The 18,605-nt window shown below is 38.1% G+C and overlaps 1 protein-coding gene across 1 annotated transcript in view; it reads left to right on the top strand.

Moving 5' to 3' along the window:
* The window catches only part of atxn7 (ataxin 7), a 29,781-nt gene that overhangs the window by 4,304 nt on the left and 6,872 nt on the right, over nt 1–18,605 (top strand). The window contains exons 3-8 of the mRNA XM_077529430.1: nt 1,798–2,016; nt 2,196–2,264; nt 8,120–8,224; nt 13,383–13,680; nt 15,141–15,487; nt 15,673–15,755. Of these exons, the coding sequence (XP_077385556.1) occupies nt 1,806–2,016; nt 2,196–2,264; nt 8,120–8,224; nt 13,383–13,680; nt 15,141–15,487; nt 15,673–15,755 (1,113 nt within the window). The 5' untranslated portion in view covers nt 1,798–1,805. The remainder of the gene's footprint in view (nt 1–1,797; nt 2,017–2,195; nt 2,265–8,119; nt 8,225–13,382; nt 13,681–15,140; nt 15,488–15,672; nt 15,756–18,605) is intronic.

Here is an 18,605-nt window from a genome sequence, read left to right as displayed (position 1 = left end):
GTATGTTTTATGGGCTTTTTATTGTGTGAAAGTCATTTTCCAATGATCATACAATATCGGTACAATTTTGTTGCAGATAATTTGCATTGTCTTGAATTCTATATGTAATTGGCAAGCAAATGCCCACAATCAAAGACCTTAATAGCCAAAGTTACATCCATATATACACAACTGTGAATGGGATATGGCTTTGAGGTATGATATAACTCATGTTAACATAACAAACAAGACGTACAAATGAACTGGAACATAATGAGGCACCAAGTTTAATACACAGTTACAAGTGAAGTGACACTATGTACTGTACACAGTGTAAAATAATAACATGTCTGTGACATGCTTTTGTCAAAATAACCCAATCATTAAGAATTCTGGGGCACTTCACACACCCGACTTGTCTTGCTGAAATTAACCCCTATTGAGGGGGTTGACCCCATCAAAATGAATTATGTATGTGAAACTTTACTGGCATGAAATGATCATTTTGCATTGGTCTTCTATGATTTTTGCAGCGCTCTACATGTAATGGTATTAATACAGTATATTGTAGTGATGCTTGGAAATGGGTTAGGGTTAGGTTACAATAATAAATAGATATATTCATAGATATTTAATTAATATGGTCCAAAACAGCATGTTAATATGTACTCCATTGTTTTCAACCATGCCCAGGATTTGAATACAATCAAATAACAGAAGCGGCATCTACTGTGGGAAGACACTCTAATCATGCAAATGAATGGATTGGAAATGTAGGACTTTTTTTTTTTTTTTGCTACAAAGTCAAAGGTGAGATCTCATGCACAGTAAAGTAATAATGTGGCATCGGTATCATGAAGTGTCATGCCATCACATTAGAATACGCCAGGGGTCACCAACAGGGTGCCCACAAGTGCATGAGTAGCCCCTGGGCCTGGTCTAAAAATAGCTCATCAGTGATGGGATAATGTAGTTTCTTGGTAATGTCATAGAAGTCATCATCTGAAAATGTAAACACATGCAGATATTTACAGAAATAAAATTCTTTGTTCATATTAATGTTTTTCATATCTTGTTAATTCCTTGTTAAAAACTATTGCAATCAGCGTTTTAACATAGATGAATATCATTACTAATAGCAACATAATTAAAGGTATTTTGGGCAAAATAGTTTTCTTTAAAGGGTAAGGTTGTGAAACTCATTTTTGTCACTGGCCGGCGGCCACCTACTTATGTTTTCTGTTGGAGAGCTCTTGTGACTGTGAACCCTTATGATCGCCTCTGATAACTGCATACTACAACAAATTTATGGATAACTTAAAAAAAAAAAAAAAAAAAAACTTCCGCTATTTTAAATGGGAGATTGTAAATATTAAAAAAGTGAACACATTTTATAATGTTGATGTTTAAGCATGATATACACATGACGTAGAAATGCACAACATGATTTGCCTTAGCAGGCCACATAAAATGAAATTGTGGGCCGAATCTGGCGCCCGGGCCTTGAGTTTGATACCTATGCCCAAGCGTGCAGCGCATTCTAGTAATTTCTTTAAAAAAAAAATGCTGTGATGTAATGGTGATTTTATTAAAAATAGTTTCGACGGAAGAAAGGATAAAACAACAACAATACAAATGTTTAATAGTAGAGTTGAGGCCGTCAGCGTTTATTTTTTATTTTTTTTTAAACCCCTTCCGAGCGCCCACACGCGTGTTTTTGATTAGTTTATTTTGGGTTAGGAGGCGAGAAGACGCGGGCCGAATCATGAGGAAAGTCCTCTCATGCGCCGAGCTGACTCTCGTGTCGTTACATTGTAGCGGAAAGAATGTCGGAAAGGGCCGAGGATGACGTCAGGGGGGAGCAGCGCCGAGCAGCCAGGCAGCAGCTGAAGCAGCAGCAGCAGCCGATCCAGCGGGGAGAAGGCTCCACAGCAATGGCGACTGTTGCGGAGCGGCGATCCTTACCGAGTCCAGAAATAATGGTGGGACAGCCTTGGAGCAACTGGGTCGACGCCGCCAAACTCCACGGAAACGACGGTGAGTCCGCTCGCGTCCCGAATGTGTGCGCCGAAGCGAGGTGGAGCGCCACAGTCGCCGGCGCTGGTGTGCTTATTTGTGGCCGTTCGCATGCAGTTGTCGGCGGAATACGAAGAAACCATAGTGGTAGCAGCGTGCAACTATTTATTTGCCTCTGTGTCCGGTCGCCCCATTCTCAGGTGCTGAATTGGAGGAAAGTTTCAAAGACTTGGGGAAAAATCGCGAAGCCATGCGTTTGTGCAGAGAAGGTGAGTGTTTTTTGTTTTTTTCTGTCTAGGGCCAAATGTGTACAGTACAGTATTTTAGTAAGGTTTGCACATAACACGTACAAGCCTATTTAAACTCTTCGTTCAAAATGCCCTCTCCAGCAGATCAAATGACTGGACAACACTTTCATTTATGAAACATGTCTGTTATTTATGTGGTAGTTGACATCCGTCCCTAAAATAACTTCTCAAATAACTTGGCTGTCATTGAGTATTGCCTTAAAATGTATAAATAATACACTGTCGAATTGTCTTGTACATCTAAACTTGTGGAACAGACTGCTGTATTTGCAATACTATAGGTTTTATCTCTGTCGCCTCTCATGCCATCTTTATTCTGAAGTAAAATGTGAAAAGTTCTTGATAAATCCTGTAATATAATTTCTTTTGTGGAAATACACAAATTTGCTTTTGTTCTGCTAAATGTATAATTTCTTGCTAACTTACTGTCTTACTAACGTTCATATTTGCTCAAATCTCAACACATATTTTCAACAGTTAGATTTTAGTCAAGTTGTAAATATTCAGAAAAAAAAATTACCATATAGGATCAACTTGAGATGAGAATGTTATTTGATGTTTAGACCGACAATCTCATACATATTTTCTTTGACGTTGTAACGTCAAATCATCCTTAGTAGAAGAGTAGCTATCATTTCAGAAATGGGGGTCATGACAAATTGTTCATGTGTAAGCCGACTTTTTATGAGCAAATAGTCATCCTCACATTTAGTGGCCAAAGAACTAAATAGGTCAGTTTGAGATAAACACAGTAACGCAAAAGAAGTTCAACTCGTCTGATTTCAGTCTCTCAAATTGGGACTGCTGTCTCAGACTTTGTTTTAAACAGAACCAGACTTTGGTGGTCATCAGCTAGGACTTAGAAATACTGATCAACATTTTTCTCATTTTCCTTACATGTTTTGAATCAAACACAATGACAGTATGTCACTAATTCCCAAATATATAGTTTTCATGAACATGTGGGTATAAAAAAATACAAATAAATAGTCACTCCAGCTCACCATTTCTGAACTGTTAGAAAAACTTTTTTTTTTCTATTACCTCAATAACAATTACCACATTGAAGTGAAATACATATGAAAATGAAAATATAAAAATATAAACATATAAACATAAAATCAGGCCATTTACTTACTACACATTTAAAAGCATGGATTTGATGTTGCAGTCCATCGCAGCTTTATGGTTTCTAGATATGAAGTACGTAAAAAGTATGAAAAGTTAAAAAAATAGATATATGTGCAAGCGGTAAGCATAAATTTACCGCAGAACATAAGGATTCTGTTCATTTCTACTATTCATAAGGTCTTGCTAGCAAAAAAAAAAAAAATGGCATACCTGTAATGTAAGTAACAATACTGCGCTACCACAGTCTCAGCATCAGGGCTGTGTTTCACTATTTTTCCACAAGCGGGAGGGGAAAAAAAAAAAAAAAAGCCACAGCAGCCTCACAGATAATATATATATATATTTTTTTACTTTATGCAGGGTCCTGCATTAAGGCTTTTTGGGTGGGGGCCACAATGACCAATGTTGTGGTGACCCTGTCAGAACAGCACTGGCCCTGTATGTTCATGATATAATATGATAATTTTGAATGATTATTTCATATTTAGTGTCTTCATACTGTATTATTTAAGCCTTTATGAAAAGATTACTCCTGTGTAGTTACTTTTTTTTTTTTTGCAGTTTAAAATTTTACTGAATATTCGGCATCTGACTTTTAATAGCTTTATATCTTGTTCCAGCCATTCCTTATTGAATGATTTAACCTGACAAACACGCACACACAAAAAGATCAATAAGGATTTATAGATCTTAAAACATTAAATATTAAAAAAAACCAAACGTGTTTTCATCATTTTTATTTTCAAAATTTGTACTGGTTTGTTCGGGCCAGCGTCATTGAACTTCAGATGGACACAGTCAAATAGTGGCCACTGCAAATGTAGAACCCTATTATGACACATATATTTAAAGTGTTTAGCGATTTAGATCATAAGGATAGCAATTGACAATTCCGAACATCCAGACATTTCTGATATTTCCGTGATACAACACAATGCAAATGTTTCCTTTAAACGGTAAAAACAAGCTATGTATTGTATTGCTTATGCCTGTGACTAGCATACAAACCCGGCACATTGTTGTAGCCAAATGACATATCATCACATTTGAAATCAAAATAATTCTCACAAATCAAATTACAATGATCCACAGTCCAATGATTTACAATGAGCAGACAGCATCATTTCACTGAGTACATCTGCCATTTTGACTTATGATGTATGCTCAGAGTTGGAATTGTCAATTTGTGGGTTACTTTACATTTTTGTATTTCATTTGCTGTCTGTGTGATTGGTCATCTGTGCGGCAACTCTTTATGATGCGTCCAAGGGCAGCTTGAAAAAATGTGTCTCTACATGTTCAGAAGGAATGAAATTGTTTTAATGGCTCGAAATCAGTGGGGGCAGAATCTATTATTTCAATTGCCAAGCTCTTTAACATTTGTAGTTTGTTGTTATGCTTGTCGGACTTATCTAACCTTTCCTTTTGCCATTAGGACTTTTTGTCTCTGTTCAAGGACACATATGAAGCACATGTTTTACTTGAATTTGTTACAGCATTGTTATTTAGACTCTTTGCTTTTCAAAAGTAAGTTTGATCTTTTTAGTTTGTCCGAGATGAGAACCCTTTTCTATTCACAAAGCCTACAGCTAATTAAGCAATCACAGTCATAATTTTTCGACTTTGATTGAGAGATGACCGAACGCAGAATGGTACAGTCAGTCAGGTCATCCCATTTTGGCGACCGTTGATGATGTCATCAGTATGTGTCAAGTCCAAGTTTGTTTTGTCTTGCTGTGAACTAAAGGGCTAGTTACCGGCTCTTTGTCATGGCACTTATCTGGTGTTGTCCTTTCGTAGGTCAACAATGTGGCCTGTGTGCAGATCATAAGACCATTGCACAATTCAAGTAGCACATATCCATGCAGCTGACAAACAAGTGCTTGTGTATATATACTTTATTGCGCACACAACTGAGTAGAACGCGCTTAATACTGAAGAAATCTAAGAAGGATATTATTGCATCTTCCTCTCATAAAGTGCATGTGAGCGAGGCCATTCTAAATCCATGACTGGTGCATCTCTTGCCATGCAATTGTGAAAACACATCTCTGTATCATGTGGCAGTATTCTTTAGAGACTGTCATTGGGTTGATCAATTCTTGCTGTGTGTCTAGATAGAATTATATTCGTGTGTGTTTTACAAGTGGTTCTCCCACTCTCTGCCGTGACTCATGCCAGATTCCTACTGTGGTGTAACCACCGCCACGCTATAGAAGAGATTATTCACACACAGATGTAATTTTTAAAAAAAATACACAGCAAATAATGACTTTGTTTATTACATATATATATAGCGTTAGTGTCACAGACTAGTGTCAGTTGCAGGTTTAGATTCATCCAGTGTTTTCCGCTCAGAGGCAGCCACCTAGATCATTCGTCACTGCCATGGATGAGGATGCTGAAAATTAACTGGACTCTCATTCTCTCCCTGTTTTGCTGCTCTCAAGCTCTCTTGAGCACAGGTCCTCTGCTCACTCTCTTTGTCTTGCTGAGGCCTGCTTCTGCTCTTTTTCAGTCTCCATCTACCATGCTAGTTTCTTGGCTTTGCTCCTGTCCTCTGTCTCTTTGCTTTTCTTGATGACTTTTTCTTATTTATTTCCCCCCCCCCCCTCTGCATCCTATTTCAGTCTGTGTGATTTAAGGAGATTTTCAGATTCTATAGACCATTAGCCAGTTTGTAAGTCTGTTGAATTAGACTTACAAGCAGATCTGTTTTGGATACCTTTTTTACTTGAGCAAAACATACAGTATAGCATAATATAGCGCTCTAAATAAGCAACTCTGGCTATTTTGGAAAAGAGTTCTATTTGACCTTCCATTGATCTACTAACAAAAATGTATTGAATGGATGTGTGGATCATTTCATTGGGATGTCATAATAGAGCACAAATAATTATATTTATTCATTGAATAATAAAATTTATTAGTGACGTTCAATAGCACTTTTTTTTTTTACATACATTTTCTCAAAAAACAATGACAGTTCATTTTAAAGAAAGAACTTTATCTAGCATGTTCCCTTAAAATTGCATGAAATTAATTGCAATTTTCTATTATTCTGATTTCATTAGTTCCAGATCATAAAAAGGCCACAAAAGAGTGCCCGATACTGTTAATGGTCACAAGTACCAATACCTTGAAATAAGGCCTGGTATTGGCCTGATATTGATACCTTGTATTGATACTTTCCTTCCCTAAAATTTGTTATTGTGTTGAATGCCTTAATAAGTGAAAAAGCGATATACAAGTGAAACGCTATTTGCCATATACCAAATATTGTTACTAATATTGGGTCAAAAGTGAATGATAAATCACAATTGGCTTTACCTTTATTACCAAGTAGTTTCTAACCCTTGTCTCTTTGTTTACTTGTGAGTATAAAGAAGTTAAATTAAGTAAATAAACTGTTGTGGCCAGGTGGACTTGCAGGCCTGTAACTTACTAACAAACCAGAGACCATGCCCTCGCATATGGCATTTATCTCCTATTCAGAGAAGCTTGACTCTTGGTAGTACACATCAGCTGCATGATTTTCTATTCAGCATCTCAATATGTCATTTATACGCCTTAGTCAGAGTTGTAAAGTCATTGGCTTTTTTCCCATGGCCACTTCAGCCAGTACAAAAGTCTCTTGGTGAAGGAGACATTGAGCTACCAGTAAGTGTTTTCATGCACAATTCAGCCACAAATGAATGCCACTCACTACCTTGAGAGGCAGCCCACCAGGTAGACCTTGTTATATGGTCATTGAGTAATGGTCCTCATCCCTTCCAGACCCTGTCAATGAGGTTTGAGGACCCTTGATAGTCTTTGAGTGGTACATGTTGGAGAGAGACTCCTCTCTTGCGTCCTGTCCTTCGCTTTTCTCACCATAACACCCCAAGCAATCTCTTAATTAACCTCCTCAAATTAGGAGGTTTTGAGTTCTCTGTGCTTGTGAAGTTTGAACAAGCTATTTGGTTAGGTTTGCCCTGTTTCACTGGTAGGAAACCTTTTGCTTGTCTTAGAAAACACTACTGTAAATATTACATCCAATCTGAGAAGACAATAAAATAACCACAAGTTTACGATTAGCCTTTTGCTTTGTGAGCTCAAAAACAAGAAAACGACAGTACTAGATGAACACTTGTATCAATCTTTTGTTCTCCAATGCATAATAAGGTTTCCAAGGTTTGCCAAAAACTCACTGAAAATATCTGTTTGAATTGAAGACATAATGAAAGAAACTGAAAATCAAAAACAAGCTGCAGTTTGTTTGTCAAGAGACACAATTGTAACCTGGATTCCAGTAAAACATCCTCAGTCATAACCAGGAAAGAAGTTCGATGGAAATGTTATTTGACAGCAGGTAACCTTTGGATCACTACCTTGGCCTCTTCTTATCACCTTGTACTTCAGGATGAATGCAGCCAAGTGCTAGATAGCCATCCCTATTTTTATTTGCAGGCTTTACTCATGAGTTTGCTTTGTCTTTTTTGTTTTTTTATTATTTATCCGAACGTGGCTGTCCTATTTACACATATGTGGCAAAAGTATAAACTGTGAACATCATGTACTATTCAATGATTCTACTCGTATTTTCTTTTGATGCCTTTGTATGTTTGATCTCTAAACATGAACACAGATATTACTTGCTTCTTTGTGACTTATTCCCTAACTATCAAATTTTCCCGTGTGTATAGACATGCCTATATTTGGCCATTATCCTGCGCAAGATGACTTCTACCTGGTGATGTGCAGCCACTGTAGTCAAGTAGTGAAGCCCCAAGCCTTCCAAGCACATTATGGTAAGTCTAACAGACAATTACAGTATTAAGTCAAGACCAACACTTTCTCTTTAATTCAAGACATTCTTCAGGTAGACACTTGTGTGTTTTTAATGTTTGATAGGAATGTTTTATTCAAAAGGAATATAAGACAGAGACAATAAATCTGCAAAAAAAAAATTAAATAGTAAGCTTTTGCATGCCACTGCCACTACATTGCTGGTGGGATCATTTCTTACATGGGCACAGTCAGTAGCATTTCTTTTTCCTCCTTACACCTTCTCCCCAATTACTTTACTTCCTTAAAGCAGAAAGCTGAGAGAGGGCACCACTAACTTTGTGTTATTTGCTTAACGCTGTGCTGTATCCAACTCCTCTGTTAATATTTGATACAGTTGTTCTACAAGTGATGTACTACTTTTTTCAACACATAAAATGCAGCTCAGATTTCCAAGTGGTGCATGATTCAAGCACTTGGTTTATTTGAGATTTATCAACGATGATTCTAGATCAGGGGTCTTCAAGTTGGGTCCTCGAGAGCCCCTAACCAGCCTGTTTTCCATGTCTCCGTCCTTCAGCACAGCTGAATCTAATGATCAGCTAATCAGCAAGCTTTGCAGAAGCCTGGTAACGATCCCAATCATGAATCAGGTGTGTTCGTGGAGAGAAACATGGAAAACAGGCTGGATAGGGGCTCTCGAGGACCGAACTTGGAGACCCCTGTTCTAGATGATGTAGAAGTTGAGTAGTTGACTATTTTTGAAGACTAGAGCACTTAAAAAAAAAGCACAGGCTATTGAAACATACGTATATTGACTATATTATGTTGCATTAACTTTTTATTCCCAGTTTTTGGTGACTTTGTGAGGTGGCGTTCCACTTCAGGCCTGGCATACAGTTTCAGCATCTAGGTGGACACACATTTATTTATTTTTTTTAAATATGATTTTGTGTTTATTGAAAACTTAAAAAAAAATAATAATCTGCTCTGCTTTTGTGTGGACAAAGTGGGGGCCAAGATAAACCACAATCTGTTTTCTACTGTTACAGTTAGTCTTTATTTGATGGAGAATAAGATTCACTGTAAAGGTGTGAAGGTGTTTGCTGACACCCATTCAATGAGTTTGAATAGGATTGGTTATTTCTGAACAAAGCCACATCCCTATTTATAAGAGGGTGTGCACACTTGTTGCTGCCATATTATCTTTTTTTTTTTTTTTTTACTTCCCCTTTAAGATTTTTATTTTTATTTATTTTTTAATTGGCTAGAATAGGTGACATAATGATCAGGGGAAAAAATTTTGTCCTTGCCTTTTTCATTTCTTCTATTTTTTTTGTTTTTGTTTGTTTTTTTATCATGAAAACCTGAAATTTCACAGGGAATAAAAATGATCCGTGGCCACACACAACGGGGTTGTAGAATGATCTCTGGCTACATTTGTTGGGGCTTAAGCATATTTTGATCAGCTCGAAGAACCAAATGTCACCTCAATGAGATACGGAATCAGACACCTCCATTTGTACAAATACAAAATACAGTCTGCTGAAAATCAACGCTGGTCAGTAGGAGCCTGAGCAAACATACAGTTTTCATGTATATTTCAGTTTACAGTTGTGTCACACTGAGGCCTATGTCTGTCTGCGTCATGAAATGAAGTTAGGGTAGTTAAATAGTGTTTTAAGTACATGGGATCATATCACAAATTTCAAATGACACATGCCAAAAAAGGTACAATTACCCTGTCTATGCACAGATACAGAGTTTAGGAAAGGCATCACCCTGCAGCTCCTTCAATGTTGCTGACAGCCTCTTGGCAGCCTCACCGCTATTTTTGTAGACAAAAAGCTAAAATATATAAATTTGTGTTTTGCAAATCAATCCGTTTGTGTGGACAGATTTATCTAAAGTGGATTTGTAATTCTTTCTTTCTTTCTTTCTTTCTTTCTTTCTTTCTTTCTTTCTTTCTTTCTTTCTTTAGCTCAATATTGAACATGGTGATTGGAATCTGACAGTTATGAAAAAAGAAAATTGCTAATGAGCATCAGCGGTATAGAAAATGGATGAATGATGGACAAACAGCCTTTGCATTGGACAAATGTACACATGCATTTTAAAAAATTTAGGAATTGGCAACTTGAGACGCAGTTTGTGCTCAGCCACAAGAGGGAGGTATTACAACACATGACTTGAGCTTTACTCCTAAAAGCAACAGATTTAAATGTAACACCCTAAATGTCTACATTTGTAGGCATTCTTAATCACAGTCATTTGGGTATATTCTCACTTTGGATTTTCATCTTTTAAGAATGTGAAACTGTGCCAACCTATCTGGCATATTTAACTTACTTTGTGTACATGTTATAGTGGTTGTTAAATCCAGTAATCAAGTTGTATATATTGAGATAACACATTAATTAATTTCAAGTAAGATAACATTTATTGGCATGTCAAACATTGGCCACGTGGTCAAATGGTTGCTCTTTTCCTTACATCCTAGTAGAACCTCACTTGGGTGGCACATTGTAGTAGAGAGGGCCTCACTATTTTTTGTGTTTGGGCTTCTTGATTGCGGCCGAGCAACAGAGCAGGAAGCCAGTTGGGATGCGCTTTCTGCAAGCAACAAGCAAGCTCATGTTTCCACTTTGTAGGGCATTGCAACAAAACATTTCATGTTCTTGAACCCTGATTCCAAGCTAATGCCCCTTACTGACTCGCATATGTTTGACAGAGGGGTGACTTTTATGGCTTATAAGTGTTACATTTATTGTTGTGTACCAAAACTAAGGATTCCCCTTAACACTGAGCCAACCCTTTGACGTTGTGAAAAAGGAAATGAAGACTCTTCCTGTTCCGTGGGGTGGGGGGTGCTTTGTTTGACTGTGACTGGTGTTATGTTTTTCTATCAGTATTTGTGGTTTGTTTGTAGAGTGTGTGTGGGGTTTCCTAGGAAGTTTGTGTGCTGTGACTGTGACTGGGCTAGAACAAGGCGACAGAGAATGGGGTTGGGGATGTGGGTGTGATGTGGGGCAGGAGCGGAAGAAAGCCATTATTCTGCTGTGGCAAAGTAGGTGGGCAGCTTGTTCTGGATGTGACAGTTGTTCTTGGGGGTGTTGTGATGTTTGCTTATTATTTAATTAAAAAAAAGAACAATATGGCCATTATTGCATAAATTTCATGTCACCGCTCTGCAGAGGTGGGTAGACAAAAATTGTACTCAAAGGTAGCATTACATCAAAAATATTACTCAAGTAAAAGTAAATAGTCATCAAACAAATCACTCAAGTAGAAGTAAATAAGTATTCGCTGAAAAGAATATTCAACTAGCCTACTGAGTAACTGCTTGAACATGAAGTCTGATTTATTTTTTACAAATAATGTCACCAGACAAAAACATACAATTATGTGCAAATGCTGGCATCTTGAAATCATAGAGCTCGAACAACAGTGCAAGCAGGCACCAAGCATACACAATCCATTCATAAATTGTGGCTTAACTCGCTCGGCACTGCCTCCAAGTCTAACAACCATAGGTTGGCATCAAGACGTCATCTTTCAATTGACTCGTTCAAGTTCTCATCATGCCTGCCAGTCTTCAACCAGGGCTGCATTTCTTCTATATAAGAAATGTGTTCGCGGAATTGCTCCCACACAGGCAGTCAAGCAGAGCGCTTATGTGAAAATACGGTAAATCTAATGTATGAATGGGGCGGCAGGTAACGACTCTAGTGTAGCCCAATATAGTAAGTGGTTCTTCTTCACACATCTACACAAGTAAAAGTAAAAAGTATTGTAGTACATTTTTCACAAAAGTTACTCAAGTAAATGTAATGGAGTAAATGTAACTCGTTACTACCCACCTCTGCCGCTCTGTGGTGTGTGCCTGTGGAAAGTTTTATTCAAATGGTGAAATCAAAAACTGCTTGCTGTGTTTTAGATCATCCAAAGGTTTTTGATGGGGCACTGCTATCATCCAGTTTCTTCTGCGCCAAAACATCATGTCTTTCAGGATTTGGAATTTGTGCTGTACTCGCAAATAAATAACGGATGTTAAATTACGTGGTCAATTGTCACTTAGACTATGTTCACACTGTAGGTCAGTTAAGATTTTTTTTCCATATGTGACATGTATCAGGGTTTTTTTTCCATACAAAGTGTACAGTTTCAATCAGATACTTTTCAAATCCAGTCTCTTTTCAATATCAAAAGGTGTTAACATATGATAAAAACCTAATTGCTTAGGTGATATGGTCTCACATGCACATCTCAGTGTAGTGTAGGACTGAAATGTTATACTATTATATTAGTGTACTGTATTGCACTGACTATTTTTTTAATGTCCTTTTCAGCATATTGTGTAAAAAAAACAAAACCCTCTATGACATTTGTCATTCACTCGTCGGTTACATCTTCACTATTTTTGCTGTCTTTCACATTGCCTTTGATCATGTTGTTCTGAGAAACTCAGGCATGAAAATGAAGCTCTTGACCTATCGGTTGTTTCTATTTTAAGGCTGAGCTTGCATGGATCACAAATGCTGCTGAGTATTGTCAGAGCAGGCTTTTTATGTACTATTACGGCTAGCCTTTCTGCTTGGCTGCGGAAAGACTAGTGTTCAATCAAAGCGTTATCATATGTCATTGTCATATAAAGACAAATCTGAAACCTCTGCACCAGTTATTGCTCATTATTTCTCGACTTATTCATACTGAAATGATGTGGAGTTGTTACAGAATGTTTCATGAATGTCTTTCTTGTGAGTTGTTCTCGGCTCTGTTAAGTAAATATTTCTGAACAAAATATGCTCTTCTTATGCCATTGATCTTCAATCATATTTTGCACGTTATCATTTTGTATTTGCATCCATTCATTAATTTTGCCGAGATGGCTTGTGCTCATTAGTGTCCTGTGTAATTCCAGCTATCGCAGCTGACTTTGGGAGAGAGGTTGGGTACATTGTGACAGGTTATCTCTCACCAGTCAATCACTGTGCATATGGAAGCAAACAACCATTTACAGCAGTTGACAATTTAGTCTTCAATCAACTCAATGTACATGTTTTTTGTTTGTTTTGTTTTGTTTTGTTTTTGGAATGTGAGAGGAAGCAGGAGTACTCAGGGACGTATGATAATGTAATTTAAATGGATTGTTTACCAGATTGTTTTGTATTTTTTATCCAGAGAGAAGACATAATTCTGCCATCAAGTCAGCATCCACCTCGCCCTTCCCTTTGCCGGGAAGGAACAGGAGTAGTAGCAGCGGTCTCGGACCTGGACTTGCCTCAGGGTCGCTCACTGGAGTGTCTAGTGGAGGGATTGTTAGCCGAACTGCTACTGCTGGATCTAACTTCTCTTCCTCTGCTACATCCTCCTCCTCTTCCTCCAATCCCAAACTACTCAAACCAGCCAAAGACAAGGTGTCGGGCATCCAGCGAAGACCTATCTTTCCCCCATTCAGAATGCTGCAGCCGGACAAGATGTAAGTTTGATACACATTTGGTTGGGGTGCGGTGCGAAGGTTGCACAATATTATCTTTTAAACGTCTGTACTTGATGTGGTATACTATCTATGACCCCAGTGAAAAGTCAACATATCATTTTAAGCTGAATTTACCCCCCTCCCATATGGCCTGTGATGACACCACAAATCAAATATATTAATTACAATAAATAATGGTTTTAAGTTCAATCTTGGACACACTACCTATGTGTGCAATGCTGGCATAGGGATTCTGCTTATTCAGGCTTTCCCACAGGACATAAAAAAACAAAAAACATTAAAAGTCATTAAATGGATTTTGCTCAAATTAAGGCCTTGAATGGCATTAAAAAGAATTAAATATGATGTCCTCTGGCATTAAAAATATAGATTCATTTCATGTAAAGTAAATTAAAATGTTCATGCTTTATTTTACATAGAACATTGTGCAAATGAGTCACTATAACGCAATTTAGCATAAATAAATGTTGTAAAATTATATTTGTGGGGACTGGTGACTAGTTGTAATTTGCAATTAACAAAATGGCCTGGAGTCCATGAGTTGCTTCATGTTCCAAACACCAATTCCTCTGAATTTGAAAAGAAAAACGTACTGTTCCTATCACCAGTGTCCAGCATGAAACACTAATGCAACATAGTGGCAGAAAATTACCTACACACAAATGTGTGACTCAATGTTTTACACTCCTTGCCTTGCCTTGCCTTGCCTTGCCTTTTAACTGTTGTGTTTAGTATATCTTTTTAACTTCAAATAACTTTATGAATTACTGTGAAACTACTGTAAAAGATACAACCACATTTGTATTTTGTAACGATATTGTCCACTTCTGTTAATTAGCAAGAGTATGGAAAACTTGAAAATATTTTATCGTATATTTAGAACAGATAAAACATGCAATTAATTTGTGATTAATCACGAGTTATCTATGAAAATCATGTGATTAATTTTGATTTAAAAATTGTAATCAACTGGCAGCGCTAACATATAAACAGTATTTGCGTGTATGTTGTATGTATATACAGTATGACATGTGCATTAAATTTGTTTCAAGTGGCACTAAATTAGTTTTATACAGTATTGCATTAAATTCGACTTGTTGCTGTGCTTTTATCTCAACTGTGTTGTTGGGAATATGTCCAATATAACAACACACTTGGCAACCAGTCCAGGGTGTCCCCCGCCTACTGCCCAGAGCCAGCTGAGATAGGCGCCAGCAGCCCCCGCGACCCTTGTGAGGAATAAGCGGTCAAGAAAATGGATGGATATAACAACACACTTGTGTTTATGAATAACGGATCATGAGATTCTTGCTTTGTCCTTCCAGCTCCACCCATATGTGCACATTTGTCTCTTCTCATGCGTTTCTCACTGGCTCTATGTTCCTAACGCTCAGCTTCCTCCTTGCTGCCCTCTTCATTTCTGTAACCTTCTCTTCCAGCCTCACCCCGGCTGTCAAGGTGGAGAAGATGCATCTGAATGTGGACTCGTCCGCTAAACTGGTGCAGGTCCCCTCTGCTCCCGCCACCACCTCATCCTCCTCTACATCCTCCTCTAGCACCACTGTGAGCTCCAACACTACCACCACCACCATCACCACCTCCTCATCCTCGGCCCTTAAACCAGGCCTTAACAGTCCCTCCATACCAAAGCCTCCCTTGCTGGCCCCGGGTCAGATCCCCAACGGCAAAGGCCACCTGTCAGTCCTTTCGGACAAGAAGCAGGACAGCAGCAACAGCAGCAGCAGCAGTGCCAGTAGCAGACGCCACCTTAACAAGAAAGTGACAGGTCAGCTGGGAGAAGGGATTGTAGTGCAAATTTATACAATATTTAAGATAGGCTGACCAGATTTTATGACATTTCTTCCGCTGAGTATTTTTTTTCCCACCTAAGACTTGAATATGAAAATGTTACCATCACTTTTTGTCCTCCACTGTGTACATCATTGAATGTTTTTCACTCCTCCCCTTCAGAGCGTGAGTTCAATCCAGATATTCACTGCGGCGTTGTGGATGTGACAGCTCGGAAAACCTGCACACGATCCCTAACATGCAAGGTCAGTATCTTTTGTTTTTATGTGCTGTTTGCTTAGTTTGCCATGTAGTATCAGCTTGTTAATATTCACGTGACACATGAAAAAAAAAAATTTTTTTTTAAATGATGCCGTTGTTTGATACTTTCATCAAATACTACAGTCATTTTACACCAACCATGGGTATAGAAAAGTCCTTACTCCCTTGTTCAAATAAAAGGTTTTATATTTTTGAGAGGGGAAGAATAAATAAACCTGAAGTAATGTAGTTATGAAAGTGGGCACACCCCTTTTATAACCGGGGATGTGGTTGTGTTCAGAATATACCAGTCAAATTCAAACTCATTAGATGGGAGTCAGCGCTGACCTGCCAGCATTTACAGTGCCTATAATTTTACCCCAATGAAAGTTTAATTCCAAAAGGTAAAACGTTGATGATGAGGACTTTCATCTTTCAGCATTGCAAAACCACAATGCTCACATCCAAATCAACAAAAGAACTGACAAAAATTCTATTGAGTTGCACAGGTCACATTAGATCACATTAAAGGCTGAAAAGGTTTTTAAATTACTTATCTTGGTCTCATTTTTTGAAATCACAAAAACTGCCATTTGACCCAGGGGTGTGTAGACTTTATTTCTATTGTAAAGTGCAACTGCAATGTATTTTTTTTACCCACTTTTTGTTCTTACAGCCTTATTTAAAGGGACAGTTAGTGATCCCTAGCGCCATCTGGTGGTGAACTAGTAATTCGTTCATTTAAAAAAAAAAAAAAAAAGACTATGTCAAGAGTATGAAAAAAAAAAAATGTTGCATCGCATAAATATAATATAATTTGCGAATATAGTAGTTAGCCTTGGTGGTGCTTGCATCGAATGTCGGACCCAATGGGTCGACCACCGTTCACTTACCTTCCACAGCTGGGGCCTGCAGGTGGTCGTCGATGACTAACTTGGCAACCCAGCCCTCGCCAATGCTCAGGGTGGCCCTCGATTTATATTTGAAAATAAAAATTAGAGATCGACCGATAATCGGTCGGGCCGATAATCGGGGCCGATATTTGACATATTGGTACATATCGGTATCGGTCTGTTTTATTAATCTGACGGCCGATATGAGCGATCCATTTAAAACTCCGTCTTTTCGCTTCGAATGCAGCCCAGAGCGTCTCTGTCTGTTATGGAGTCCAACTCCAGCAATGTAACGCCCATAGCAGCATTTGATTGGTTAGCCGTGCAAGAGCCAGAACCAATCAGTAGTGTATGCCTGTATCACAGTAGCCGGTCACACACGCACCCACGTACACAACGCGACAGACACATGCTTCGAAGGTAAGTTAAAAGAGAAGAGACTCCGCCGATCGTTTCACCATGATAAGCTAAACACATTGAATTATGTTGTGTATTAAATGCACTATATGAATGGAGCTGCATTGCCTTGCATTGAATCCCCGCTAGCTAACAGTGGTGTGTTCAGCTTAGCATGTAGGCTAACACCCAGTAGCTAATTCGCTACTTGAACTACTCGGGGAGGGAATCACACACATTTTCACTTAATTAAGTAAATAATGTTTGTTAGAAAGGTTCCAAATATTAACAGTTGTCATTATTATATTGTCTAGTTCCATGTTAAGAGTAGAGTAACGTCATTATATTTACCTCTCGTGACGCACACATTGCATTCTGGGTCACGTCCATTACTTGTTGCATAGCGGTTATTATGCAGTGAGATGCCACAATGACACTAAATAGCGTTTAGTTACTTTATATTGTGTTTATTTGTCGCACTGGTTTGCCATTGTGTGCCTTAAGCTTCGACGTCGATTTGATTGACAGCTCGTTGTGCACCTCGTTAAAGTCCGCTCCGTAACAAATTAAGTGTCTCAAACACCGTTTAACTACACGAACGTGTCCTCTTCCGTATGTTTGGCATTAGTAGAGAAGTGCACTAAAGTATAGTGTGCTTATTTGCTCGTTTTGTCTCTCTTTTCACGTCATGTCTGCCGTCATTTGGGACATTATCCTCTCAATGGATGCCACTAATATGTAACATCTACGGCCGTACACGGCTGCAATTAATGTTCAGTGATGTAATTTCGTTACGTGCATCATACTTTGAATAATGAGCTCATGTTTGGTGTGTTGTATAACTTTCTCGTGTGTTAGTAACTATTCATGTGGACAGCTAAGATAGTGCTTGTTAATGTGAATTAGCAATGTTGCAGCCCAGTTATTACTTAGACAAGTACATCTGTGCCATTAAGTGATACAGTACAGTACAGTAGTGAGAGAATAGTGTGCCCATATACACACACGTGTCTATAAGTGTAAAACACATTAAACAGCAGAAACTGGCAGCGGTCCACCGCAACAATGTCTGTTTAACCAAGTTATTCTTACTATTATTATAACCAAGTTATTTTACTCAACCCTTTTTCTGCGTTGATTGGGGCATCCTAAGTGGCAGTAAACTACATGATGAAGTGTCTTTTGACAGTTCTCTTGTAGAGAGGAGTAGCATGATATTGCTGTTCTCGATTTAAAATCCTCAGCTTATCAAAACTGTCTATATGGTAACAATAACAATAATTATAATAAGGTCTACAAGAACTGTATGGTGTTCAGGGATGAATAGTTTTTCTCATGGAATTTTTTTATTTATTTTTGCTGTAGTAATAAGTAATGCCACAGCTGATGCACATTTTGAATGACAGGGTTCCTCCTATTACTTCAAAATATAAAAATATAACATTTATAGAATAAAACTACAAGTATCCCAAATGCTATAAAAGGTAATGTCACATTGGCCCCCACATTTAACTCCCCCCGCCACCAACGTCTTATTGCAGATAGAAGGATGTAAAATGAAAAGTG

Source organism: Festucalex cinctus, chromosome 8 (genome assembly GCF_051991245.1).
Source record: "Festucalex cinctus isolate MCC-2025b chromosome 8, RoL_Fcin_1.0, whole genome shotgun sequence".
NCBI classification, from domain to species: Eukaryota; Metazoa; Chordata; class Actinopteri; order Syngnathiformes; family Syngnathidae; genus Festucalex; species Festucalex cinctus.
This window is presented reverse-complemented; position numbering and strand designations above follow the sequence as displayed.